Raw genomic sequence first — 26,946 nt, 5'->3', positions numbered from 1 at the left:
GATAAGCGGGGACTTCCCTGGTGGTGCAGTGGTTAAGAATCTGCCTGCCAATGCAGGGGACACAGGTTCGAGCCCTGGTTTGGGAAGATCTCACATGTCATGGAGCAACTAAGCTTCTGTGCCACAACTACTGAGCCTGTGCTCTAGAGCCCACGAGCCACAACTACTGAAGCCTGCGCACCTAGAGCCCACGCTCCACAACAGGAGAAGCCACCACAGTGAGAAGCCCGTGCACCACAATGAAGAATAGCTCCTGCTCACCACAACTAGAGAAAGCCCACATGCAGCAATGAAGACCCAACGCAGCCAAATAAATAAATAAATAATTTTAAAAATAAGTAAAAGGGGCTTCTCTGGTGGCGCAGTGGTTGGGAGTCCGCCTGCCGATGCAAGGGACACGGGTTCGTGCCCCGGTCCAGGAGGATCCCACGTGCCACGGAGCAGCTGGTTCCATGGGCCATGGCCGCTAAGCCTGCGCGTCCAGAGCCTGTGCTCCGCAGTGGGAGGGGCCACAACAGTGAGAGGCCCACGTACTGCAAAAAAATAAATAAATAAAGATAAAAATAAGTTAAAAAATTAAATAGATAAGCAATAAGGATATATTGTACAGCACAGAGAATATAGCCAGTATTTTCTAATAACTACAAATGCATAACCTTTAAGAATTGTGAATCACTGTGTTGTACACCTGAAACATACAATATTGTAAGTAAAGTATACCTCAATTTAAAAAATTAAAATTAAAAAAATATTTTAAAAAGGTGAGTTGACCTTCATTTTACCTGCAAGGAAGTTTAAACTCTTTTATTAGTTTTCTATTGCTGCTCTAACAAGTTTCACAAACGTAGTGGCTTGAAATAAAAGCCCCATATTTACCAACTTACAGTTCTGGAAGCCAGAAGTCACGAAATCAAGATGTTGCCAGGGCTGCATTCTTCTTGGAGGCTCTAGGGGAGCATGTTCCTTTTCCAGTTTTTAGAGGCTGCCTGCATTTCTTCACTTGTGGCCCCTTCCTCCACCATCAAGCCCAGCCGTTTAGCATCCTTAAATCTCTCTCACCTCTGCTTCCGTCATCACATCTCTGCTCAATGTGACCCTCCTGCCTCCCTTGTAGAAAGACCCTGTGGTTACTTTGGGCCCACATGGATAATCCAGGACAATCTCCTCATCTCAAGAACCCTGATTTAATCACATCTGCAGAGTCCCTTTTGCCATGTAAGATAACATTCACAACTTCAGGGGAATAGAACATGGACACCTTTGGGGGCCCATCAGTCTACCACAATTGTAAATATCATTAACCTAACAAAACTTGCCTAAGTAAACCTTAGTGCCTATTAATTGTAGCCTGGCTATGTAATGAATCCCAAGTTGTGGTCTATATTGAACATCTACGGCTTTTTAATAACTAAAGCAGTTCTCCCACTTTAATATATATCAGAATCATCTGGAGACCTTGTTAAGGCAGATTTCTGGGTCCCATGCCCATAGCTTCTGATTCAGAATTTTCAGACCTGGGCTGTACTTCAAGAATCTGCATTCTAACAAGTTTCCAATGTTGCTGGTCCAGAAACAACCCCACTAATAAATGAAGTGGACATTCAACCAATAACAGTAAGTTCCACTACAGGGATGATAGTGTGAGGAGCTCTGCCAACCTGCTGGGAAGTACATAAATATTTTTTCTTCAAATATATTAATTGTTCCACAAATGTCCTGATTAATGAAGTTGGCTGTTTTGATAAGATGCATTCTAACTCGTAAGTGATGGATGATGGTGGAGATGTGTGACGACAAACTGACAACTACTAAAAGAAACATCTATTGTCTGGAACATAATTTAAAATAACCCACTGGGGAAATGGGACTAATTATATGCCTCTTTGCGATCAGATCTAAAATTATAAAACAAAACAAACAAACAAAAAAAGCTTTAATTGAACTATTCACACACAAATCATATCTTGCTTCAATATTTATTTTTATGGCAAAAATAGACTATAATATATTCATTTCACATATATTACATTCATTCAAACTTTTTTGCCCATTAAATGTACACACTTTTATAAACCAATGACAGTTTAGAAGATTTAAGCTCTTCTGATTATACATTTTTACATTATTGATCATCAACGTAGCACATAAAATTGCTTTTTAAACTAGAAAATACTAGACAACTATGTATACAACCTGATTTCAAAAAGGTAGAATTCCCAGTGCATTGTTTGAATTATAGGGCAACTTTCTGAGGAAATATATTTCATAAACATTTTCTCCAAATTTTTAAGTTTCTTAGGACTATTAAGTCATATTTACTGTTGGAATTTTTATTTAAATAGGCTGGCGGACTCTCAACCACTGCGCCACCAGGGAAGCCCTAGATATTCATTTTTAAACTATGCTTTGTTAGCATAGGGTAGGGCTTGGATTGCTTCAGTTTTTAACAAAGAAATATACAACAAATTTATGTTCTGTTGCAGTGTAATTCTTCATCTGAACTAAATAGCATCACTAGAATTCAAAATATCTCCCTCTTTTAAGCACAAGAGTGAAACATTAAGGTGTTTTTATAGGAAAATATTTAACATTTGCATGATAAAAACTGTTTTATATTTTAATGTAAAAAGTTACTTGAGAATACAGTAAAAAGCAAAAATATATTCTAATGGCCCAATGCCAATCTTTTGAGTAAGGTTTACTGTGCAACCAAGTTTTCTTAAGGCTTAATATTTCTAAAAATATTTTTATCTTTCTCATTTTCAATGTGTTGTTTAGAAACCGAATACGCTGATAATTGTGTAATAGCTCAATTCTACAACAAGAAATTAAGCTGCTTACTTTTAATATAGAAATGAAAAAAAATCTAATATGGAGAGTCTAAACTGATACTAACAGAAAATCTTCAAAAACATTAAGAATCATCCCTGTACAAGAACTACTTCAACTCCTCTATTGGGTCACAAAACCAAACTATGCAAATAAAACCCACTAGAGCACTACTAATCTAAAAGGTGTCACAAATTATAGCATTTTTTCCTTCTGTTTTTTTATTTCATCTTTTTGTTTTGTGGGCTTAAGATTTTGTATTACTTTTAATCTTGTTTTTATTAAATCTGTCTGGAAATAAGTTTGTCACCTCTGGAGAATATTTACTTTTTATCAGGTTATTTGTTAGACTGGACCAGTGTGGTATTATTCCAGTAAAACTACAAAACCATTAGATCCTTTTAGGACACTTAACTCTAAGATTAAATTACATTTCAATAAATATTACTATAAAGTAAGTAACAAAAGATTTGTCTCATTCAATGGTCCATTACTTTCATGTGATTTCTAATAAATTTCTGGAAAAAAATGTTTGGACAGTCTCAGCATTTATGATAGCAGTCTGACGTGCGATACTTGCACTCTTATGAAAAATGAGTAACTGAACTTATATTTCCCATTTACTTGTTCAGTTTTCCTCAGCTGATAAATGAGCAGGTGGAAGTGAAAAGGCAGTTACCATTAAATCTGTACTAGTCTCGTCAACCTACCCCCAAAAATGAGGATCGACAGGTTCATGTTCCGGATAACCCAGATAATCCAACCTTCTGAATTTCTTTGGTAGCATAGACCTGTTCCTAAGAGTGAATACTGTACATCTTTTCTTCACCAAGCTTTTAGAGCGTGAATTTAAACTACACAGGTGCACTTAAAATGTCAGTAGTGACAACCAAAATTAAGTACTGGTCTTCATACACAGTTTAAAAACCTCCTACCGGTTCAGTTTAAAATTGCAGATTTATTACACCGGAATCATGTACTGCTATAGCCAGTATGGGTACACTATATTATAGATTCAAAGCCAAAGCATCTTCGAGATTTCAAATGGTCCTTTTATATAACACACCACAGTCATATTTAATGGAAGGAATAATGATCAAAATATCTAACTAATAAGTAATTTTCAAAAATTTGGAACAGTATGTTAGCCAAACTGTTAGTTCTACAGGTAGTTCAAACAATTACTCCTTTCTTATCACTCATTTATACTTATTTGTAATATTAAAGGATAATTTAAAATAAGTATATGGTTACTACCTCTTTCTTAACCCAGCAACATATTGGACAATGTTCAGATTTACTCTAGTTTTTTAAAACTAAGTATTTTAATTTAAACATTTTGGGAAATATGATGTGCAGCCAGGCCCTAATCATATACATGTGACCTAGAGATACTCTTTACGTGGGAATATTTGCCTTGGAACTGCTGCTTCCTCAGCTGGGTGCTGCAGACCTTATACTTCCTTCTTGATCCAGGCCCATCTTCTACTTCCCATTTCAGGCCAGTGACAATCCAAAGGTAGATACGTAAACGGAAACAGGAAAGGTACGGGGAGGCATTGCCAATTCATCCTCCTTCATCCCGCCCCGCCTCACAGGCAGTCTCAGAGGCAGCATTCCTGCTCATCTTCATCATATATCCCATGCTGTTCCTTACTCTTCATGTGCCACTCAAGTTTCTGAGGCAAATGATGGGACATTAATGTTATGTGGAATTCTCTCATGGAACACTGGATCAATCTGACTCCAGCTGCTTGCTGAGGCCCTGTCCCCACTGCCCGGCAGACCCAGAGAGAATGCTTAGTGCTCTCACCAGCAGGGTGCAGCAGGGAGGAAAGCTGCTGTGTATTTTTCTTAGTGTACGGATGACGGGGAGGTGACCACCACTGTCTACCTTTCAGAGCCCCTGTGGTTTAAATAAGCTTTGGGAGGGCAAACCAAGAAAGTTGATACCCACTTATAGCAACATTTCCCCTTGTAAACAATACTCTCAATAATTTAACATATATCTGACCTTTTAGAGCATTAACTCTTATTTGGGAACTACCTGAACTATATAGAAAACTATGCCACTTTAACAACCCAAGTACCCCTTCAAATGTGTTCTGAAATCCTCTATCCACCCACCCCTAACATATGCAAACCTTAAACAAGCAGACTTTCTGATTTTTCCTCATTTTGTATAAGTAATTATAGCTACTTAGGGTAAATGGAGCCCTTATCTCAGGAATTTGAAAAATTCATGTTCTTTCGAGAATTGTTTTCCCAGGCAAATTCCTAAAGTATCTATTCCTCTATTTTTGAAATGTCTATCCCTCAGTTCAAAAGAAGAGCCCCCTCCAATTTAGATTATTTTAATAAACTTTAAACTGGAAAGAGATGGTTTAGCTTATTCCACATGAAATCTTGATGGAAAGCAAATTCCCTAAATTTACATCTAAAAGAATTCCTTTAAAATGTCTGATTTTTTAAATGATTTACAATAAACAGTAATTCTTTATATTTTAATACATGTAAAGTTTCATATTATGTATAATATGGACATTTATATTTTCTTAATATTGTGAACATTAACTTATCAACCCATTTGAAATGATGTCTCTTCTGATGATGAAAGCTTCACAAAAATGTTGGCCATGCCATGCTGTCATCACTCCATCCTACACTCCTCCTCTGGGTTTCTGCCTAGACCTTGGTCTTTCTGGGAATTTCTAAGAAAGCACAGCTTCTGTTTTAATCCTGCCAAAATGTTTTAAAGGCTAAATTCTAGGGTTTTCTGAATATTTCACAGTAGATGTTCCAGAAGAATATATGTAATAATGATTGCAATTAACATTTCAAATCATACTCTAAAATGAATACTTCCTGTGTTCAAAACTACCAACTAGAGTATTTTATCAAAAGAGTCCACTAATCAGGAAAACTGAGGCCAGAGATGCCAACAATGATCAATGGAAAACACTGGTTTATAACCTACTTTTTGTGAAAATGTATATTTGGGTAATTTTGATATGAAATTAAGAATATCAACGAACTAAAAGACACTAAAATACTGAAGCACTGTGTAAGTTTGGCAGACAGAACATCCTCAACTCAGACATGGCTGAGCCTATGGAAACCTCAATGTTCTACAGTTTGCTCTTGAAAATCACATTACTTCAAAGTCTAGTAATGTAGATTTATTTTTATTCAGAAATACTTTCGTATTCACTAACTGTTAATTAAAAGTTTAAAAATTCAAAAGGGACACAAAAAAATTACATGGGTCTTAAAGCTATGACAAACATGCGAGTTTTAAGAGTGACATTTACACAGTGTAATTTAGCCCTCCTAAGTAATTTTCTTATAATCAAATTATTACAACAGGAACACAAACATACCATATATTACTCTTTAGATTTTGTGTTACAGTATGTTCTTGTCAATGGGACACTTCAAAATGTTTAAACCTGACAGAGAAGCATTTTTTTAAAAAACGTACCATGGAAGAAAAAAAGCATCAGAAACACTCTACATGGTGTGGAGATGGGAAATATTACAATAAAAAACTCTTATTCCATTCTCCTGGGGAGCTCTTCCTGAATATTTGCACTTGGGTCTGTTGTTCTTTAAACAATCTTAGATTTAAAATCAATTCTTTCTTCCCAAGTGAGAAATATGCCCACTTTCAATATTCATTTTCATCAATACCGTCTGAATTTTCCTCTCAGGTGGTTGGTTTCTGGGTCATAGTTCGGCAGATACACACACTATAAAGGAAATCCTGACTTACAGCTAATGACACACACTCAGCAGTGACAATAATGAGTTAAACTGCTTTAGGAGTTAACACGGGAATCAGAACTATCCCTAGGATATTGTAATTTGGGGAAATAATCCTGGATTTGACATTTCAGAAACTCTATGTTGTGGAGACGCAGCCTCAAGAAGGAAGAAAGAGATGGCTGCTCAGCTAAACGGACCAGTTCGTCCTTCCTTACCTCTTCAGCTCCCATGTGACCAGGCCATGCCAGCCTGGCCTGGTCCTGCCCCCTGGGATGGGCCTACATGGATGGGACTGGGGGGAGCGGAGCTAAAGTTGACCTCAGGTGTGAAGTTAAAGGATTAAGGAGCCAAAGTTCCGGTACATCTTGAACACCACAGTCATCTCTGGGGGCCCCACAAGTCTGGGCTGCGGTTTGGGGAGATGAGGTAAGACTATTACTAACACTTCCCTTCTTTCAACCAAAAGAAAATAAAGCCTCTTCAAGGCTTCTTTTTTTGTGTGGTACGCGGGCCTCTCACTGTTGCGGCCTCTCCCGTTGCGGAGCACAGGCTCCGGACGCGCAGGCTCAGCGGCCATGGCTCACGGGCCCAGCCGCTCCGCGGCATGTGGGATCTTCCCGGACCGGGGCACGAACCTGTGTCCCCTGCATCGGCAGGAGGACTCTCAACCACTGCACCACCAGGGAAGCCCCAAGGCTTCTTTTAATCATCATATAAACCTGATTTGTCAAAAAAAAGAAGAGAGGTGCAGGTGGAAGAACTTCAAGGAAACAGAGCGAGTCACTGCCAGTGATGGGCCCTGAATTTCCTGGAGATACCTTCCTCGGGAGGTCAGCCCCCAGACTCTTCCCAAGCCCCCCACTCTCCATGCCAGCATCTCAGTCTGAGTATAGATAACACTGCATTTTCTGTAAAGACAAAGGCAGCTTGCATTTACCATCTTGCATGCACACTGCACTTACTCTTGTCCTAGTCATCCTACATACTCATTCCTGATCTCTTCCAAAACACTTTCAATATGTCCGTTGTTACTGTTTCACCTATAAAGCAACACATATATTAAAAACTCAGATTTATTGTTTTCAACAACAAAAAGTGCTTAAAACCATCTTATGCAACTGTTTTTCACTTCATTTTCAACCAATAAAATCAAACTCATTTGGGTTTATGAATAATACTGAAAAAAAATAGTGAATCTGATTATTTTCATACATTTTAAATAATGTGCCTTCATTCCCAACTTTAACTTACATTAACTGACTCATCTCAGTACCTTAATGAGCTGAACTCTTGTTTGGAAAATACAGAAGGTACAAATATATAGAATTTTTAGGATAAAAAATTTTCTGAATATAAAAATGTTTTCTATGTTTCAAAATAACACTTTTAGATTCTTCTTGTAGCTTGGGGTTTGGTAACTACATTGTTAAGTACCCAAGATTTTTTTAAAATAACAAAAGATAATAACATAGTTTTAAATACAAAGTTATATAGGAACTACTCACATCTGTGGATCATCCCCATGGAAAGTTCAGTTTCTTAATAAGAAAACCCCAAATATTTTAGTCATAAAATAAAATTCCATTATCAAAAACTAGTTTAAGATAGAAACCTATACGCCTTAGTGATTGCCAGAATTGCCCAGCGTAGCTTCAGCGAAATAGAGAATTATCTAGAAAATACAATCTCCAAATGTGTGCAAGGACTGCAAATCGGACAGATCAGAGCAGGGCAACGCCCTCAGAACCAAGTCCTTCCTCTTCGGCATCTTTCCCAGGTTAAACCCCCTCTTCAGCCTTGTGCTCTGCATACTTCCTTCCATGTGCCACCATTCATCCCGTCACTTACGTCCTGATGTAGCATTCCGCGTGCACCGAGTGGAGGAGAGAGCATGAGTTCGGCAAGCACTTTTTTTTTCCGCTGTAAACGCTTCACATGATCGGGTCCCCGTAGGAAGTTGTGGGAGCTTATATGAGCCTTGAGCTTTTCAGGAACTGAATGAGAACTCGGTATACGAACGTGTACTGGCAGAGGGTCTGCACCATCATCATTCTCTGTTGCCTCAGCATGTCCAGCACCCGTGGGATGTCCAGCACCTAGATTGAGAGAAGCAGTGATGAGGGTAATGCACACCCTGGCGGGGGCGGGGAGCGAGCGTCCGAGCAGAAATGTGGCTTCAATCAGAGCATTAGCATCTTCAATAGAGAATCCCTGAGGACGTTTGTTCAGAAAGAGCTGTCAGGTCACTAGGTCCCTCTCCTCCCTGGCCTTGTGCCCAGCCCACCTCTTCCCTCATCAGCAGGGGAAATAAGCACCTCGTTGTGTTCCAGACAGGCAATCATGATCTCTGACAAAATAACGACGCCAGTCCGTCCCACGCCAGCGCTGCAGTGGACCAGTAATGGAGGGTTGGGGCTTTTGGGTTCACTTGTACTATTTGTATGGCGTCGAACAGACTGGATCTCTTCAAGGTATGCTGTGAAATATCAATGAAACAGAAAAATACAAAGGGATTAAGGCCTATCAAATTGACAATTTTCAGATCATCTCCACTGATTGAGACAACTCCAGATACAGAGCACCAGGTGCCAATTAACCAACCCCAACTACTAACTGACAGTGTGATCTTGGGCAAGTCCCTGACTCCTCCTGGGCTTCCATTTTCTCATCTACAAAATGAAAAGGAGGAGAAACTTTCTAGGAGTCAGTAATGGCCTTCTACTCATTATCAAATTATGCTTTAAAACCTCTTCTGTTAAGCCTCCCCTAAACACTTGAAATTTTTATTTTAAAACAAGCCCACAGCTTACATGGGACAACATAAAGGAAATGTTTCAGGAACTTAAGTCTTCCTCTCTGTGGTGGGTTTAACAGCTCTGGCAAAGGCTGTGCTGGGAATGAAGATACTTACATAAAAATCCCTTGAGGTCCTCTGGACAGCCATGCTCGGGCCAGTCTGTGTACTGGAGATGCCACACCGTCCTCTCCTGCCCCGTGAGAAGGTGCTTCATCTTCAAGCCCGTGGTGGCATAGCAGCCAGAGTCTGTGCGGAACCGGGTGGTGATCTTAAACCTTCCATAGGTGACAGTGTTGTGCCTGGAACCAAGGCGTGGCCAATACCTAAAGCTCTTCTCCCTTCCACCCTCCTGTTAGAGACAAGTGCAGTTAAAACATAATACAAGAGTCAGCAAAGGATGCCCCTCAGAAAGCATGTCTGAAACTCAGAACTGCAACCTTACCTGCCCTTTTCTCTAAAAGTCAAGATTACACATGATCAACATAAACTGTTTTTCTGAGGCTGAGAAAATCAATTAAGAGAAATGAGTACTTACCTCTTCTGCTGTCACCATTGCTATAATTGCAATTCCCTGTTCCCACACCATCTGCCAAAAGTCCTGACAGGTATTTTGTAATGGTCCCTGAGTGGCAATATAATCCCATTCAATTCCACTGACAGAGACCTGAAATTAGAAAAGGTTTTAAAAGAAATTAATATGTATGTGTATAATACATGTATATACATTTGTTCATGGTAACATGAAAAAAGCAAACTGAAATATTCAGCAGAATAAAGAAAGACTTTTATCTTATTCTTTTTCCTTATTAGTGCCATTTCCATTACTGATATCTTTATAAACGTATGTGCTATGAATTCACATAATATCTATGTGACCTAGGGCAATTTCCTTAAGCTCTCCAAATTTCAATTTTCATCTATACAATAAAAATATTCCCTACCCTCATGTTGTCAGGATTAAGCGAGCCAATATGTATGGTGCCCTGCACATGATAGGTTCTTAATAAATTATTGTTATTGCTGCTGTTAGGTTCTTCTCATAAAAATAATATCAACGTCATCATATCCCAAATCTCAAACACAATTTTCCCTCGTGAAGTACTACACACACTGGATCAAGTACTAGCAATTGAGTCAAAACCTAAGTTAAACATCAAATTTCTAGGGGAAAAAAGTCTTCCTACCTAAGGAGTTCACCTCTGAACTTCTGAGTCAGGATCACCCTCCATATTAAATTTCCACTTAGGATTTAACCTCCTCGAAAACAGTCTAATATAATAATTACAGGATTTGTAGTCAGGAAATCTGGGTTAAATCTCGGCTCCCCCACTGCTGAGTGACGACTATAACCGCTTTCCGAGTGCCCCGAGTGTAAACTCTGGGCCACACACCCTTCCACTCAGGCCCCCATTTAAGGCTGCAGCCTGAGTCACACCCCCATCCTCCCACTGGGCCCGTGGTGGGTGGCACCAGGCACCACAGCGAACAAGAACCAGGGAGGAAGGATCTCATGGGGAGCAAAATGGGGGAGGTCAGCACTTCCTTATTCAGAGATAAGTACAAGGAGGTCCCACACTGCTAAGTGGTCGATCCACGAATTCTGAAGTCAGACTCTTTCCACTGTTCTTCGGGCTGTCTCTGAAGATTCTGAAATACCGCCACAGAACCACAATGTTATTCAACCCTCATCCACCCAGTCATGGGAGACTGGCTAAGCTATTCCAAAGAGATGCTCAGTTTTTAAACAACTTATGCCCATGTTTAAAAAGCTTGTGCACTGGGCTTCCCTGGTGGCGCAGTGGTTGAGAGTCCGCCTGCCGATGCAGGGGACACAGGTTCGAGCCCCGGTCCGGGAAGATCCCACATGCCGTGGAGCGGCTGGGCCCGTGAGCCATGGCCGCTGAGCCTGCGTGTCCGGAGCCTGTGCTCCTCAATGGGAGAAGCCAAAACAGTGAGAAGCCCATGTGCCAAAAAAAAAAAAAAGCTTGTGCACAAATTCCCAAAGACCATCAAGGGCACTGGCTTTCACAGGCAGACTGCTGGGCCTCTACAAAGTCTTAAGTGTGAAACGGCTCTCATCAAACATCACTTGCAAACTAAATAAAATGTGGGAAAGAAGGAAAATAACACCTGCCCATAGACATTTACTCATTCACTCACTATAAGGAAATTTCTTCTTCCCAAAACAACGAACTGACTCTCCAGCCAGCATGGAGAAGACAGAGCATCTGGCTTTTCTCACCTTCCTGTTGTGAATCATCACTTTTTCCATTTTAGTGGGTGTAACATTACCCCAGTTAAACGGCATTATACTGTTTACAGGGAAAAAGCAGCACTGCTTAAGAACAAAATAATGTTTAAAAATGATTAAAAGAGGGACCTCCCTGGTGGCACAGTGGTTAAGAATCCGCCTGCCAATGCAGGAGACATGGGTTTGATCCCTGGTCCAGGAAGATCCCATATGCTGTGGAGCAACTAAACCCATGCGCCACAACTACTGAGCCTGTGCTCTAGAGCCCACGAGCCACAACTACTGTAGCCCACACGCCTAGAGCCTTTGCTCTGCAACGAGAAGCCACCGCAATGAGAAGCCCGCGCACCACAACGAAGAGTAGCCCCCGCTCGCCACAACTAGAGAAAAGCCTGTGCGCAGCAACGAGGACCCAACACAGCCAAAAATAAACTAATTAATTTTTAAAAATTGTTCTTATAAAATATTTAATGGCTACAAAAGAAAATAAATGATTAAGAGGGACTTCCCTGGTTGTCCAGTGGTAAAGAATCCGCCTTCCAATGCAGGGGATGCGGGCTTGATCCCTGGTCAGGGAACTAAGATCCCATATGCTACAGGGCAACTAAGCCCACGCGCCACAACTACAGAGCCCACGCGCCCTGGAGCTTACGCACCACAACTAGAGAAGAGAAAACCTGCACGCCACAACTAGAGAGAAGCACATGCGCCACAATGAAGAGCCAGCACACCACAACAAAAGATCCCGCATGCCTCAACGAAGATCTCTCGTGCCGCAACTAAGACCCGACGTGGCCTAAAAAATAAAAATAAATTAATTAATAACTTTAAAACTGGGAGAATGCTAGAAAGGCTGGAGGCACGGAAGTACTTAAACTTGTAACAATCTTAAAAACAAATGACTAAGAGAGTATGCAAAGAGTGCAGATGGCACCACCATAAGGAAAAGCTTTGGTAAACACCAGACACTTCTTTTACATAAAAACGCATGTAGGTATGTGATAAGGAAAAACTAGCAATTCAGTTGCTCTTGAGAGAATTGATGAGCTATAAAGAGGTCTTCAGATTTAGAAGCACAAAGTTCTCAAGTCAGACAAATGAGTGGTCCCAGAGTCCTGGTAACAATGCTGGGCGCAGAGGGATCCAACACATGGAGGCAGCAAACACTGTGTGTCCAGCCTTGGTGTATGGATTTCCCAACTTACAGTACAGTTTGTCCCAACGGTTCAAAACTAGGATGTTTTTAGAAAACAGACATGAATACAATTCTTACCATTCTCCTAATTTAACTGGAAACTTCACATCCTGTGTATCACTCTAAACATTCCCCTCACCTTAATATGTGACGCGTTGATGTAACCGGTATTGTTTTCTTTGGTTGGGACCAGTTCCACTCTGGCATCGTCATAGGGAAGAACATCTTGGAACCGATTTCTTTCTGCATTTTCAGGGAGTCGTGCTGTTGAACACTCCCCACCAACGAGCCGTTTTTTAAGAATTCTTTCATATTCTGTGAATACCATTCCTTGTTCTAACCGCTGTTCCAGAATTTTACACTGAAAAATAGAAAGAGAGGGATAATATGAATACAGTCCCATGCCACAGCTGCATTTTGACCGTACACTTGAAATCTCACTTTCTGCTTCAAGTCCAGTACTATCTAATATTGAAAATTCTAGATGAAACCAAAGTTAAATTTAACAAGTCTTAACAACAAAAGAACAAATGAAATAATACTATTGGTGAGAAACATGATGCAGACTTCTGTGTAAACTTGGCCTAAGACAATTCATTGAATTCATCTTCTCTAAATCTATAGTCAATTATATGACTCCCTAAGAGTGGAAAATTCTCCTGAAGAACAGTAAATCCTAAAGTAGGATAATCAATTCCAACCTCTATGAACAAATGCTGCAATTTTATAATATATATAAAAAACAGAAAACATTATTGGAAACTATCTCCAGGTGTAAGCAAATTAATTTTTGCTTAGCATAATTCATGCCTGTCTAATTTTGGTATCATAGAACCTCATAGCAAATACATCTCAGTCACAAAGTTTTGAAAAATTCAGTAACCATTCACTGTTAAGTTTTCGATGTAATGAAAGCAGTCGATATCTGCTTTCCTTCCTATGTGTACTCATATGCATATTTCCTCTAAATTCATGGCCAGAAGAAGGTAAAGAACAGTATTCAGAAACCAACAGACAAAAATCAACATTTAGCCTGAAATTATCTATTTAAGACATTAGCTATAAATTTGCCCCAGTTTTGAAGGCCAGATGACAAAATTCCTAACACTCATTTATAATTATCAAATGTGTTAGAAAATTCAGGAAAATCTCAAGAAGGCAGTTCTGCAACACTGTATCAGCGGTTCCAGGGCAGGCGTGCAGACCCGTGGTCTGGTACGTACCCTCTCATCATTCGTGGCTCTGGCAGGCACCTCCTTTCCTTCATCAGGCAGAGGCAGTCGAGACAGGGAGAGTCCATTTAGGGCAGCCAGTTTGAGAGGACCAATTTTTTTTGCATCTAACCGGCTCTTTTTCATTCCCTACAAAAATATTTATATGTATATATCAAATATACACAAATACAATCCCTTTGAAAAGAGATTTCAGTGGACTGAAGACAGTTAACAGAGGGTGGGTTCTCCTAAACCAACAACCACAGGAGAGCTTACACTCCACACACACACACACACACACACACACACACACACACACACACACACACACACACGTTTGTTTCACAAAGATTAGGAGGAAGACATTCCTTTTAAGGCCAAAGCCCTGATAAGTCTTCCAGATATAAGGTTTTGAAATGCAACTGGTTTCAGGGCTCTGTTGTAATGAAAGGTGAGGCTCCGAGCAGACAGCATTCCTTCACAGGACTCCTGAATATCAAACCGTGACACACACAAAAATCAGCTGCAATCCACAAAGAGGGTTTTAAATGCAGTCACCTCATTGCAATAAGCTCTTATACATTTAAAAAAAATACAAATCCGTTCGTTTTCAATGTCTTCTCCGGTGGCTCTATTGTATTCTACATTCTGTTGCAGACTTGTGTGACCTGGGTTAGCTCACCACACCTCTGGTAAATGCAGTTAGAACCACCACATTTTTAAATGAGGAGAACATCATTATACCAAGAGAGGGTACAAGAGAGGGCATAGACGGAATTCTGTCTCCTGAAAACTGGTGTTTCCTAAAGTTATTATTAAAGCCAATGATTTTGCTCTCTGAGGCAAACAAGCCCAAGAATGCCAAGTCTTCTTCAACAGTCTACACCTCCTTGGAAGCCATAGTAATTATCACAACTGTAGCCCTAATTTGACAGAAATGGTTTTCTCAGTTCTATCTCATAAATGAAATCAGCAGCTCTCTTCTGTCTCATAAATAAAATCAACTTTACTGCAGCTCTGTCAGCCTTGGAGAGAGGGAGGCTACACAGACTAAAAGGTTCCTGCTTAGGCTAAAATGTCATGATTCTCATGTGTGCAGAAAGCAGGTAAATGTTTAACAATGGACTTTGTGGCGGGGGAGTGGGAACAGTTCTGATGTGTGAAGCTTGCCAGGTTCCACGGTACAAATACTCCCATCACAGCTAATTTCAATCTGCCAGTGTAACATCAGAGGCCTCACAAGAGCCTGAAAATTTAACACTCAGCTCCCACCAGCCAGCAGAGGTGGCTCCAGCACTGCTTGGCCTGAAAATGACTCAAAAGGCCCCAGCACACGTGTGCTGGATGATTGGTAAGGTCAGTTCTAAAGCCAGTATTCTTTTTTTAATTTTTTTAAAAATTAATTTTATTTTATTGTATTTATTTTTGGCTGTGTTGGGTCTTCATTGCTGCGCATGGGCTTTTTCTAGTTGCAGTGAGCGGGGGCGACTCTTCGTTGAGGTGCGCCGGCCTCTCATTGTGGCGGCTTCCCTTGTTGCGGAGCACGGGTTCTAGGTGCGCAGGCTTCAGCAGCTGTGGCTTGCAGGCTCTAGAGTGCAGCAGTTGTGGCGCATGAGCTTAGCTGCTCCATAGCATGTGGGATTTTCCCGGACCAGGGCTTGAATCCGTGTCCCCTGCGTTGGCAGGCAGATTCCTAACCACTGCACCACCAGGGAAGCCCCAAAGCCAGTATTTGAAGAAAGGGTCTTATAGTCAAAACTCACTTCAAAGACCCCTTACTTAGCCCTCAGAGTACAAGAGCATGGTTTCAAATGTACAACCCGTACAGTGACTTCTCGTGTCAGAACCACCACATAAGACTAAGGGTGGAACAAAACCTCTATGCAGAAGCACAAGCACTCAGTCTACCTTCTCCAGACAGCAATCAATCAAGTCGCCATAGGGGGAGATGCGTGGAGAATTCGAAAATGTTCCTGCTTCTCTGCACTTTATTTCACTGTTTTTAATACGAAACCTCTAGAACCATAATTCCCATTAGTATATTCGCTTGCTGTAACAATTAAAATAATGGCCACCCTGAGTTGCTGTGAAGGGGGTCAGAGGATTTCTAAAAGGTTCCTGCTTAGGCTAAAATGTCATGATTCTCATGTGTGCAGAAAGCAGGTAAATGTTTAACAATGGACTTTGTGGCGGGGGAGTGGGAACAGTTCTGATGTGTGAAGCTTGCCAGGTTCCACGGTACAAATACTCCCATCACAGCTAATTTCAATCTGCCAGTGTAACATCAGAGGCCTCACAAGAGCCTGAAAATTTAACACTCAGCTCCCACCAGCCAGCAGAGGTGGCTCCAGCACTGCTTGGCCTGAAAATGACTCAAAAGGCCCCAGCACACGTGTGCTGGATGATTGGTAAGGTCAGTTCTAAAGCCAGTATTCTTTTTTTAATTTTTTTAAAAATTAATTTTATTTTATTGTATTTATTTTTGGCTGTGTTGGGTCTTCATTGCTGCGCATGGGCTTTTTCTAGTTGCAGTGAGCGGGGGCGACTCTTCGTTGAGGTGCGCCGGCCTCTCATTGTGGCGGCTTCCCTTGTTGCGGAGCACGGGTTCTAGGTGCGCAGGCTTCAGCAGCTGTGGCTTGCAGGCTCTAGAGTGCAGCAGTTGTGGCGCATGAGCTTAGCTGCTCCATAGCATGTGGGATTTTCCCGGACCAGGGCTTGAATCCGTGTCCCCTGCGTTGGCAGGCAGATTCCTAACCACTGCACCACCAGGGAAGCCCCAAAGCCAGTATTTGAAGAAAGGGTCTTATAGTCAAAACTCACTTCAAAGACCCCTTACTTAGCCCTCAGAGTACAAGAGCATGGTTTCAAATGTACAACCCGTACAGTGACTTCTCGTGTCAGAACCACCACATAAGACTAAGGGTGGAACAAAACCTCTATGCAGAAGCACAAGCACTCAGTCTACCTTCTCCAGACAGCAATCAATCAAGTCGCCATAGGGGGAGATGCGTGGAGAATTCGAAAATGTTCCTGCTTCTCTGCACTTTATTTCACTGTTTTTAATACGAAACCTCTAGAACCATAATTCCCATTAGTATATTCGCTTGCTGTAACAATTAAAATAATGGCCACCCTGAGTTGCTGTGAAGGGGGTCAGAGTAAGCAGGGGGTTGGACTCTTCAGCTCTTGGGAAGCCAGTAAGTTAAATGTATGATGCCACCTCACAGGAACAAGTTAAACTTGACTGAGCATTTTCCCCCAACAACCCTCTGGGGTCATCTCGGTTACAAATGAGAAAATGGGAGTCAGAGAGATTAAGTTGTTTGCCCAGTGTCACACAGCTGCCTCTTTATACATGGCAAATAGGGTCAACACAATAAAAACCGTGCATTAAAAGCAGTTATGCTGCACCATAGAATTTAGAAAGCACTTCTCATGCCTAACCCTATGTGGGACCTAACACAACGCCACAGCAGACAGAGGAGGGGTGACCGTCCTGTGTTACGGATGGAGAAGCTAAGGCTCTGGTGTGTGAAGGGCCCGGCCCACTGGGCAGAGAACTAATGAATGGCAGGTTCTAGACTCAGACCCAAGTTTTCCACTCTTAGGTCCTGTACCTTTTCCTGGGCCACAGCTGCCATTCACATTCCTTAAGTAGGAAGATGCCTTATGCGAAAAGAAGGGGTGAAAAAGGATAATCCAATCACATAATCTCACTAATACTATAGGTCTAAAAGTCAATGAGGGGGAAATTTTGTATTTTTAGAGAACCAAACCGATAAAAGTCCTCAGATTTAGCAGAATTTGCTGGGCCATTCAAAACTACAGGGACAATAGGCTTGAATACTGGACTCTACTCAAAACAAGTATCATTCGGGGAAAGACTCAGGTCACACATAAAAACTATGTTCATGATGTAATCAGTGAAGAGTGTCAACTATGAGAGGGCCCCGTCCAGCTGGCTCAGGACTCAGGCAGTTACTTCGGGAGACACGTCCACACCCTGTCCTGTCCTGAATCACTGATTGTGAGCCCATGCCCTCCGCTTCAGCCGACCTGAGACACTGGCCTTTACTGTCAGACAGATGAGTAAGAATGTACTCCCAAGAAAAATTTAAAATAAATTTACAATTCCAACCCATTAAAAGAAAACACATTTAAATTCACGGCAGTACTGTAAGGAGTTTGAGCCTGTGTGTACTGATCTATTTCATAACCACTATAATACTGTGTGAACTTTCCTCCTGCTTATGAAGATGTCTGTAGCATCTCAGAAGATCTAATAATACACTAGGGCAGATCCACATTTGTGACGTGCCCTCAGGTCTGAATATGCCCACCAGCAAAAATGGGGGGAGGAGTCCCTAGCTGCCAGGACACTGGGAGCAACTGGGAGACAAAATGCATAGGCTAATTAATCACTTTCACTTGGCAGGAGCGCAGGGCACAGGGAATGGAGCCCTGGGCAAGGAGGAGCCTGAGCAAGGAAGCCAGATGACTCAGAGTGGACACGCTGACATGACAATGCCACAGATGCCTGGGCAAAGCTGAGGAACTCAGAGTTAAAAGGTTTCAGTGGAAAGACAGAAAACAGCAAAGCTTAGAAAAGCAATTATTACTTAATAAAATATACTACTTCGATGCAGAACAATGTAGAAGACAGGAGAACCAGTTGAGGAGGTAAATATGGGTTTAAAATTTCAGTTCGGTCACTCATTAGATGTGTGACCTTGGGAAAGTTACTTAATATCTCAGAGTCTATTTTCTCATCTGTAGAAACAATAGGCCTGTTGTAAACTGGACATGGTAAAGCAGATGGCCTGCTCAGCACATGGTAAATGCTCTGGGAATGGCTGCTAGAGATGATGTTATGCTCTCTTATATTTTGCCTCAAGTAGATAAAAAGTGCTCAAACTACGGTTATTTATCATCCTGAATATTAAGGAGCTGCATTTTCTACAAGGGACCTTCCTTGGGTTCTCAGTTCACTCAGTCTCTCTTTTAAAGAGACCTGGAGGTAGGAATGTAAATTGGTGCAGCCACTATGGAGAACAGTATGGAGGTTCCTTAAAAAACTACAAATAGAACTACCATATGACTCAGCAATCCTACTACTGGGCACATACCCTGAGAAAACCATAATTCAAAAAGAGTCATGTACCACAATGTTTACTGCAGCACTATTTACAACTGCCAGGACATGGAAGTGACCTAAATGTCCATCGACAGATGAATGGATAAAGAAGGTGTGGCACATATACACAATGGAATATTACTCAGCCATAAAAAGGAACAAAATTGAATTATTTGTAATGAGATGGATGAACCTAGAGTCTGTCATATAGAGTGAAGTAAGTCAGAAAGAGAAAAACAAATGCCATATGCTAACGCACATATATGGAAACTAAAAAAATGGTACTGATGAACCTAGTGGCAGGGCAGGAATAAAGACGCAGACGTAGAGAACAGACTTGAGGACGTGGGGCGGGGGAGGGGGAAGGGGAAGCTGGGATGAAGTGAGAGAGTGGCATGGACACATATACACTACCAAATGTAACATGGATTGCTAGTGGGAAGCAGCCGCATAGCACAGAGATCAGTTCGGTGCTTTGTGACCACCTAGAGGGGTGGGATAGGGAGGGTGGGAGGGAGGTTCAAGAGGGAGGGGATATGGGGAATATGTATACTTACAGCTGATTCACTTTGTTGTACAGCAGAAACTAACACAACATTGTTAAGCAATTACACTCCAATAAAGATATAAAAAATAAAGAGACCTGGAGCTCTTGGGTTTTTTGTCTTGACAAAGTGCCACCTTCCAGCTCCAGAATCACCCTCCAGCCCTCAGAGATCACAGCCCAGCAGTTCAAGCTGTACCCACACGGACTGCGACACAAGGAATACATTAGGGACACTTCGGGGAATGCTTCCCTCAGACCCCAAACAAGCAAACTGAACAAGAGCAGCCCTAGACCCTGCACCACAGCGGGGTATTTTTACGGGTGGCTGACGAAGCAATCCTGGCTAAAGTTGTGAAACCTTTACTTCGTTTTCCATCACACTGCATTACTAAAACTTCCCATTCATTCTTTCTCTTCCATTCCACAGAGCCTCCTACATTTACCTTTCACTTCACCTAAGTTATCACCTCCAGCAAAACCACGAAAATTCTAATCCCTCCCCATTATTTCCATAGATACTCAAACTCAAAGTATTACAAAGTAAGACAAAAGCTGGGCAAAATATGTGTTGGCTGGTGGGAGGGGAGGGAGTTGAAACAACTTAAAAGGAAAAAAGCTGTAAAACATCAGAAGTAATGAGTGAAAGAAAAGATGAATAGAGGGCAGAAGGTGTTGAGAAAAGTCAGGTGTACAGGGCACCGTGCTGGGTTGGGTGAGCCCCCGTGCCCACTGAACAGCTCACCCCTAACGGCGGAAGCCCTTCCACGACGTTCTTCTTTCCGGAGAGGAGATCTGACACCGGCCTCTTCTTCAGAGAGTCCCTCCTGGCGCGGTACCTCCCGGACGTGGTGAGGTCGGACTCGGACATGGAGGGCGTCAGCAGCCCGTCCCTCCTGGACCGCGGGCCTTCCCCAGGCGTGGGAACTGGGCTGCCGGCCCTCCCCTTTCTCTCGGCCTCAGTGACGTGGGCCTTGGGCTCAAGGCTGTGCGTGGGGCCGGGCGTGTGGGGGCCGCTCCGCGGGGCTTGCTGGGAGTAGCTGCCCGGGGGCGCCCGCGCCTGCGCCCCGCGCCCCTCCTCCAAGTCCTCCTCCTCCTCCTCGCTGCTGTGTATCAGCATGGTGGCGTCTGAAAGGGACTTTTTGTGACCGTATCTCAGGCTCTGCTGCTCATCGTCCTCTTCTCGCTTTGTCCTTTCAGTGACGACGTTTGGCTGGGAGCCCGCGGAGCCGGCCCGCGGAGCCACGTCCGCCGCTGACGCCGACATGGTCCTCTCCTTGAGCCGCAGGCCCTCAAAGCCGTGGGTCAGCCCGGCGATCTCAATGCTGTTCCTCTTCTGGAGCTGGGCGTGCCGGGCTGAGGTCAGGGGCTCGCTGACCTCCTGCAGGGAATGCGCCACCGGCAAGCTGTCCTCCTGGAACGTCTGGACAGAGTGATGGACCCGCCGGGTGATGAGATCGGGGTTGCTGCTGCTGATGTAGAGGTGGCGGGACAGGTCAGGGGTGCTGTTGGCGGGCCTGGGGTACGGGTAGGGGGGCGGCGGGCGGTACACCTGCGTCCTCATGATGTTGGGGGCTGGGTAGTCCCGGGCCTGGAGCTGCACGTTGGTCAGCTCGGGCACGCTGACGGCACCCACCACCGGCCGCCTCTCTGCGGGGTACGGGTAAGGGGCCTGGCTGTGGAAACTGTAATTCAGGTTGAACGGGTAGTGGGCCGACGGGGGGGAGCTGAAGTGCGCGTGCTCCCGGATCTCGGGCTGGCTGTAGACCAGCGCATCGGGCCTGCTGTACGCGTACGAGCTGCCGATGTTGAGGTTTCTCAGCGAGTGGCTCTGCCTCTCGGCGGGCGCCAGGCCTCTGTGGAGCTGCTTCATCACCGTCTCATAGTCGGGGGTCGGGCGGTAGGACGGGGGGATCAGGGCGCTGTGCCGGTGCGACGGGACATAGTCAGGCCTCATGATGTCACTCCCGGTGATGCTCGGGTTCGAGGACATGGGTGAGGGCTGCAAGTAGGGCTGGGGGTTATTTAAGGAGCTGGTGCTGTGTGCACTGTAGACACTGCCGTTGCGGAGGCGACCACTCAGGTCAATCTGGGCTCCATCCAAACTTGTCTGAGAGTGACAGTAGTATCCATTCTGGTTGGTAACAAACAGGTTATCTGGGGGGAAAAACAAAACATTTAAAATGTATATTTTAGGGCTTCCCTGGTGGTGCAGTGGTTGAGAGTCCACCTGCCAATGCAGGGGACATGGGTTTGTGCCCCAGTCCAGGAAGATCCCACATGCCGCGGAGCGGCTGGGCCCGTGAGCCATGGCCGCTGAGCCTGCGCATCCGGAGCCTGTGCTCCGCAACAGGAGAGGCCACAGCAGTGAGAGGCCCGCGTACCGCAAAAAAAAAAAAAAAATGTGTATTTTAAAATGAGATTTTCTAAATGTACAAAAGTGGATCAATTACTCTAGACAAATACTGAGACAGGCCCCGAACGTTGATGACATTCTCAGCGTACCTCATGAAACTCCACCCTGAAGTGACCTGGCTGTAGCCACAGCTCTGAGTGACCCTGGACAGGGGGTTTCTGGGAGCCTCGCCTCCTCATCTAGAGAATGGGGATGGCCCTGCCTACTCTAAGGGTGGTATTCAGGGTTTGACACCCAATAAAGAGCAGCCAAATCTAAGTCCAATATTAAGAGTACAACTGTACCACAAAACACTGTCTTTTTCTGAAAGTCAAAAACGTGTTTTACTAGAGACACAAAGCAGGCTTTCTGGAAGTCTGGGGGACTGCAGGCAGAGATACTGTTCAAGGCTCTGGGTCTCTGACTCTGCTTTCTCCCCTCTCTGGAGATGTGGCCTTGATGATGCTGAGCTAGTTCAAGCACCACCTTTCTGTAAACAGTTCCTTAAATGAAACTCTAGGTGGGCTGTAGAGATTCTTCCACAGTGAAGACACAAAAGGGCAATAGTTGGGCAGGATCTGAGCCTCTTCAGGTCCAACAGTGTCACCAGTAGCTGTATACCTCACTAGGGGCCAGAAGCCAAGAAGACCCTTGCTAAGACAGCCACACCTGCCCCCTGCTCCAGCCCCCATGCTTCAGTAAGATTGGGGTCCAAGAGCAGAATCTAGCTTGGCTGTGTGTGTGCCTGTTCGGGGCTGGTACGAGGCATGTTTCTTCAGTCCAATCTGTAGTTCACCTGGAAAACTAATGAGGGTGATTTCTAACCATCAGAGAACAGTTGCCATCGAAAAGCATTCTTTTTTCGATTCAAAAGCCTCTTGGCGGTTTAAGTGACAAATGATTATCAAAGTGAACATGCCACAGCCTCGTGTGTGGCACATACAGCCACAAAGGGATGGGCCTCACACGCACCGCTGTTTCTTCCTGTGGACACACAATGCTTCCTTGTTCCTGTCCATTTCCCGTATCTGGAACACTCTGCAATGTGCGTCTGTGGAGTCCCCTCTACTCACTGCTGTCACAGCTCAGCCTCATTCAAGACCATCCAGACTCGCACAATACCCGCCGGCCTGGCCTCCCCATCTCCAGGCTCCTCTGGGTACTCCATGAACCATTCATTTACGAGTCTGTATGTGTAAAAGACTATGCTGAGGGGCTTCCCTGGTGGCGCAGTGGTTGAGAGTCCACCTGCCGATGCAGTAAAAAAAAAAAAAAAAAAAAAAAAAAAAAAAAAGACTATGCTGAGAACTAACAGGGGGAAGATGACTGGAATCCAGATAAATATAAAGGGAAAGGTGTGTACCAAAATCACCAGAATCCAAGGAAGAAGTGTGACAATTAAAGGAGATAAGCGTTACAGGAGTCCGGAGGAGGGAAGGATCGCTTCCAGATTGGGCCAGGCTGATGGGGCAGGGAGAAGACCAAGAACAACCCCCCAGGGGATACAGCCCTCAAGGGGCCTTGGGGTATGTGGGTGGGGTTTCATCAGTAGCCGGGCTGTCTACCTCTGAGTGCGCGCGGATCCCACCCAGCAATTTCCAGGCTCCCTTCTCCTTGCCACCGTGCCCAACATTCCAGATAGAAAGGGACCCCAGCCCGAGTCCCTGGGGAGGCTGACATGGAGCAGAGCCCTCCTGCCAGTGCACGATGGACACGGGTAACCTGAGAAAGAAGTAAGCTTTCCCGTGTAAGCCACTAAGAGTTTAGAATTTGTTCCCACACGGCAGCCTAGCCCATCCTGACTGGGCGGAAGCATGTGGGCAGGAGGCTGCGTGGGATAAGGACCCTTGTGGGTGACAGAGCAATGCGGGCAAAGCTGGGAGACGAGGCACAGAGGGCGTGCTCGGTCTGGCTGGAGTACCAGGTAGCTGGAGAGGGTAGAGAACAGTGGGGAATAAGACAGGAAGAGTAGCATGAAGAAACATCACAGAGAACGTTGAACACTAGACAAAGGAACGATCGTCAGGGAGATGGGATAAGATGAGCCTGGCTGCTGAGTGTCAGGTGAACCAGGGAGAGTGGGGATTGAAGACTGAAGATATCAGCAGCTATGATGCAAGAACTGAGACGTTTAAAAAAAAAAAAAAAAGAACTGGAGTAGAGGGACATGGAAGAGATGTTACATGGAGTTCATCAGAGGCAATAGGGTTTGCAACTGTCGGGGTACTGAAGGCAAAAAGAGAAAAGAAAAATTACATGCAGTTTGGAATCCAAGTAACCAGGAGGGTGACTTCGTCGTAAAGAAGTAAGGAACTTGGGCAAAGGGACTTGTGGACTAGAGTGATGGGCTCAAATGCAGGATGTCAGTCTTCAGTAAGCTGTAATGGTGGATAATATTCACTGAGTGCTTCCCACTCAGCCGGGTAGCCCGCTGAGGGCTCACATGCAGTAGCTCCCTTCACTGCCCCAACAGTTGTCAGACAGATGAAATGTGGGGCTGGAGCATAGCGGTGATGACGGGGTGGGAAACTCAGACAGTCATCCTCACTGAAACCCGAACCACGGATGAAACGAGGCTGCTGCGGAAGCCCGCGGGGGGAGAGGAGGCCCTGGGCAGACTTTGGGAGCAGTGAACACCGATGGTACAGGAGGAGGGAGAGCCCAGCGCAGGGAAGAGAGGTCTGTCAAGAGGCTAGACTGCTGGAATCGGATGGGAAGGAGAATGTGCGGGGCTCTGGGGACCCGTGAGAGGTCAGCTTGAAGAGAGTAGCAAAGGTAGGAGAAGTAAAGGGGTAACCAGGAGGCAGAAGGAGCACACACGTGTTACTCTCAGAAGTGGGGTGAAAAATGAAAGAAAAAAATAATTCAAACTGCAGTTTGAAGAGAGAAGAGAGGAAAAATAGTAGGATGCTTGCAGATGGAGGAAAAGGGATGAACAGCAAGGAAACACTAACAGTGCAGAGAGAAGAGCCTTTTCCCGGAAGTGGGTGGGAGCTGGGGTCACAAAACCAAAGGAGGGCAGCGTGCAAGGAGGAGAAGACCGTGAAGAAGGTGAAAACATCCTGAGGGGGACACTCTGGGAACCCAGAGCCCAATCCATCCCCTCCCACCCACCCGTCGCACTGCACAGAAAGTCTCATCTTACACACAAGGCCCGGCACCAGCAATGCGTCACCACCCACCTTCCGGTCCCTTCACACACCATGTTCTACCAGTTCCCTGTGGGACTAAGTCCAGCCACCCTCTTCCTTGTTTATGCCAATGCATTCACTATCCAACCCCCCTTCACAAAACCAGGAGCAGCAATCCCAACAGGAACTGCCTCTCTCTACATACGGAAATCTACCCATCTTTCAAGGTCCAAAAAGCCTTTCTCAGTCTCTCCAACATGATGAGCAATTGCTCGCTCTCTCTCATCACAACAATCATGTTCTCTGTATTTAAGTGATTTGTGTACTTGTCTCATCCTCCACTATTAGATTCCAAGCTTCTTGAGATATGGAATTACTTCTCTGCATAAATCTCCTCGGCCTTTATAGTAGAGCCCTGTAGGCAGAGTCTGTAAAATGAATGCTGGAGATTTAGCTTCGGAGGCGCTGTTTAAATACAGCTCCCTATACCCATCAAGTGAAAGATGAACGTAAATAGATAAAAATAAAACGTTTAATACTTTACAGTGGGAAGGTCTCAGGGAGGAAGAAACAAAATGAGCTTGGGACATCCCAGGCTAGAAAGCAAGGAAGCACTCAAAGGCTACTGGGGTGTGTTAACAGGACACGGGAACCACCTTGAAGGAGTGCCCGTGGGCCAAATTTGAGCATCAAAATTTGATATTGAATATTTTCCACCCATTTCCAAAAAACTGACTTTATAATGGCAGCTTCTTCTATGAATCCAGGTTGGCTATAATCATGACAACAACTCTGGATGTAACTTCAGCCAAAAACTATCCTGGCTTCAAGATCTCCAAGTCCTCATTAATTTATTCATAATAATTTTGTAAGGCATTTCAGAAATAGTGTACTTTACCTTGGGAAGAAGTGTATGGTTCTGTATAATGTCCATTATAATGCAGCTGGGGTGGGGGAGGCATCACATAGGGCTGGGGTTTAGGCTAAGAAATGGAAAATTGGAAACAGCATTAAAACACATTGCCTATGTAATATGTGTACAGTAATTTTCTGCTGGTTTCTTTCTCTCCATTAAAAACTTCTAAAGCAGCCAAACATATTATATATGAAAAATAAATATGAAGACCCTACAGCTCTTACCATATCTATCATTTTCAGTGTTTCATTTCAGTGTTTCATGTTCAGTGTATCATTTCAGTGTTTCATTTTCAGTGCCAGAACGGCAATGCTAAGCCCTATGCGCTGATATCAGACATCAGACAGCACAAGAAAACAAGCTGTATCCAAAAAGTTAAGAGCAAGAAGGAATAGGCAAAAATTTCCTGAATTCTTATATAAACAACTGAACATAAGAAGCTTATATGTAGTATATTTAATCTTATTAGGAAAAATCATCTAGTATTTTAAATATCTACTGATTACTCTTGGCTAATAGTCAAAAAAAATTTTTAACATCTTTATTGGAGTACAATTGCTTTACAATGGTGTGTTAGTTTCTGCTTTATAACAAAGTGAATCAGTTATACATATACATATGTTCCCATATCTCTTCCCTCTTGCGTCTCTCTCCCTCCCACCCTCCCTATCCCACCCCTCTAGGTGATCACAAAGCACGGAGCTGATCTCCCTCTGCCATGCGGCTGCTTCCCACCATCTATCTATTTTACGTTTGGTAGTGTATATATGTCCGT

At 43.8% G+C, this 26,946-nt stretch overlaps 1 protein-coding gene across 2 annotated transcripts in view; it reads right to left on the bottom strand.

Moving 5' to 3' along the window:
• Positions 1-7,224: 7,224 nt before the first annotated feature.
• Positions 7,225-26,946, bottom strand: part of PTPN21 (protein tyrosine phosphatase non-receptor type 21) — a 63,032-nt gene continuing 43,310 nt past the window's right edge. For both annotated transcript variants that reach the window (XM_024736334.1, XM_024736335.1), the window contains 8 exons: positions 26,154-26,238; positions 20,475-21,886; positions 14,061-14,198; positions 12,977-13,198; positions 9,927-10,055; positions 9,506-9,740; positions 8,910-9,070; positions 7,225-8,690 (listed from right to left, as the gene is read on the bottom strand). In XM_024736334.1, coding sequence (XP_024592102.1) covers positions 8,562-8,690; positions 8,910-9,070; positions 9,506-9,740; positions 9,927-10,055; positions 12,977-13,198; positions 14,061-14,198; positions 20,475-21,886; positions 26,154-26,238 — 2,511 coding nt within the window. In that variant the 3' untranslated portion in view covers positions 7,225-8,561. The remainder of the gene's footprint in view (positions 8,691-8,909; positions 9,071-9,505; positions 9,741-9,926; positions 10,056-12,976; positions 13,199-14,060; positions 14,199-20,474; positions 21,887-26,153; positions 26,239-26,946) is intronic.

This window comes from Neophocaena asiaeorientalis, unplaced genomic scaffold (assembly GCF_003031525.2).
Source record: "Neophocaena asiaeorientalis asiaeorientalis breed wild unplaced genomic scaffold, Neophocaena_asiaeorientalis_V1.1 scaffold152, whole genome shotgun sequence".
Lineage (NCBI taxonomy): Eukaryota > Metazoa > Chordata > Mammalia > Artiodactyla > Phocoenidae > Neophocaena > Neophocaena asiaeorientalis.
Note: the sequence above shows the minus strand (reverse complement) of the source record. Positions and strands in the feature narration are given on the sequence as shown.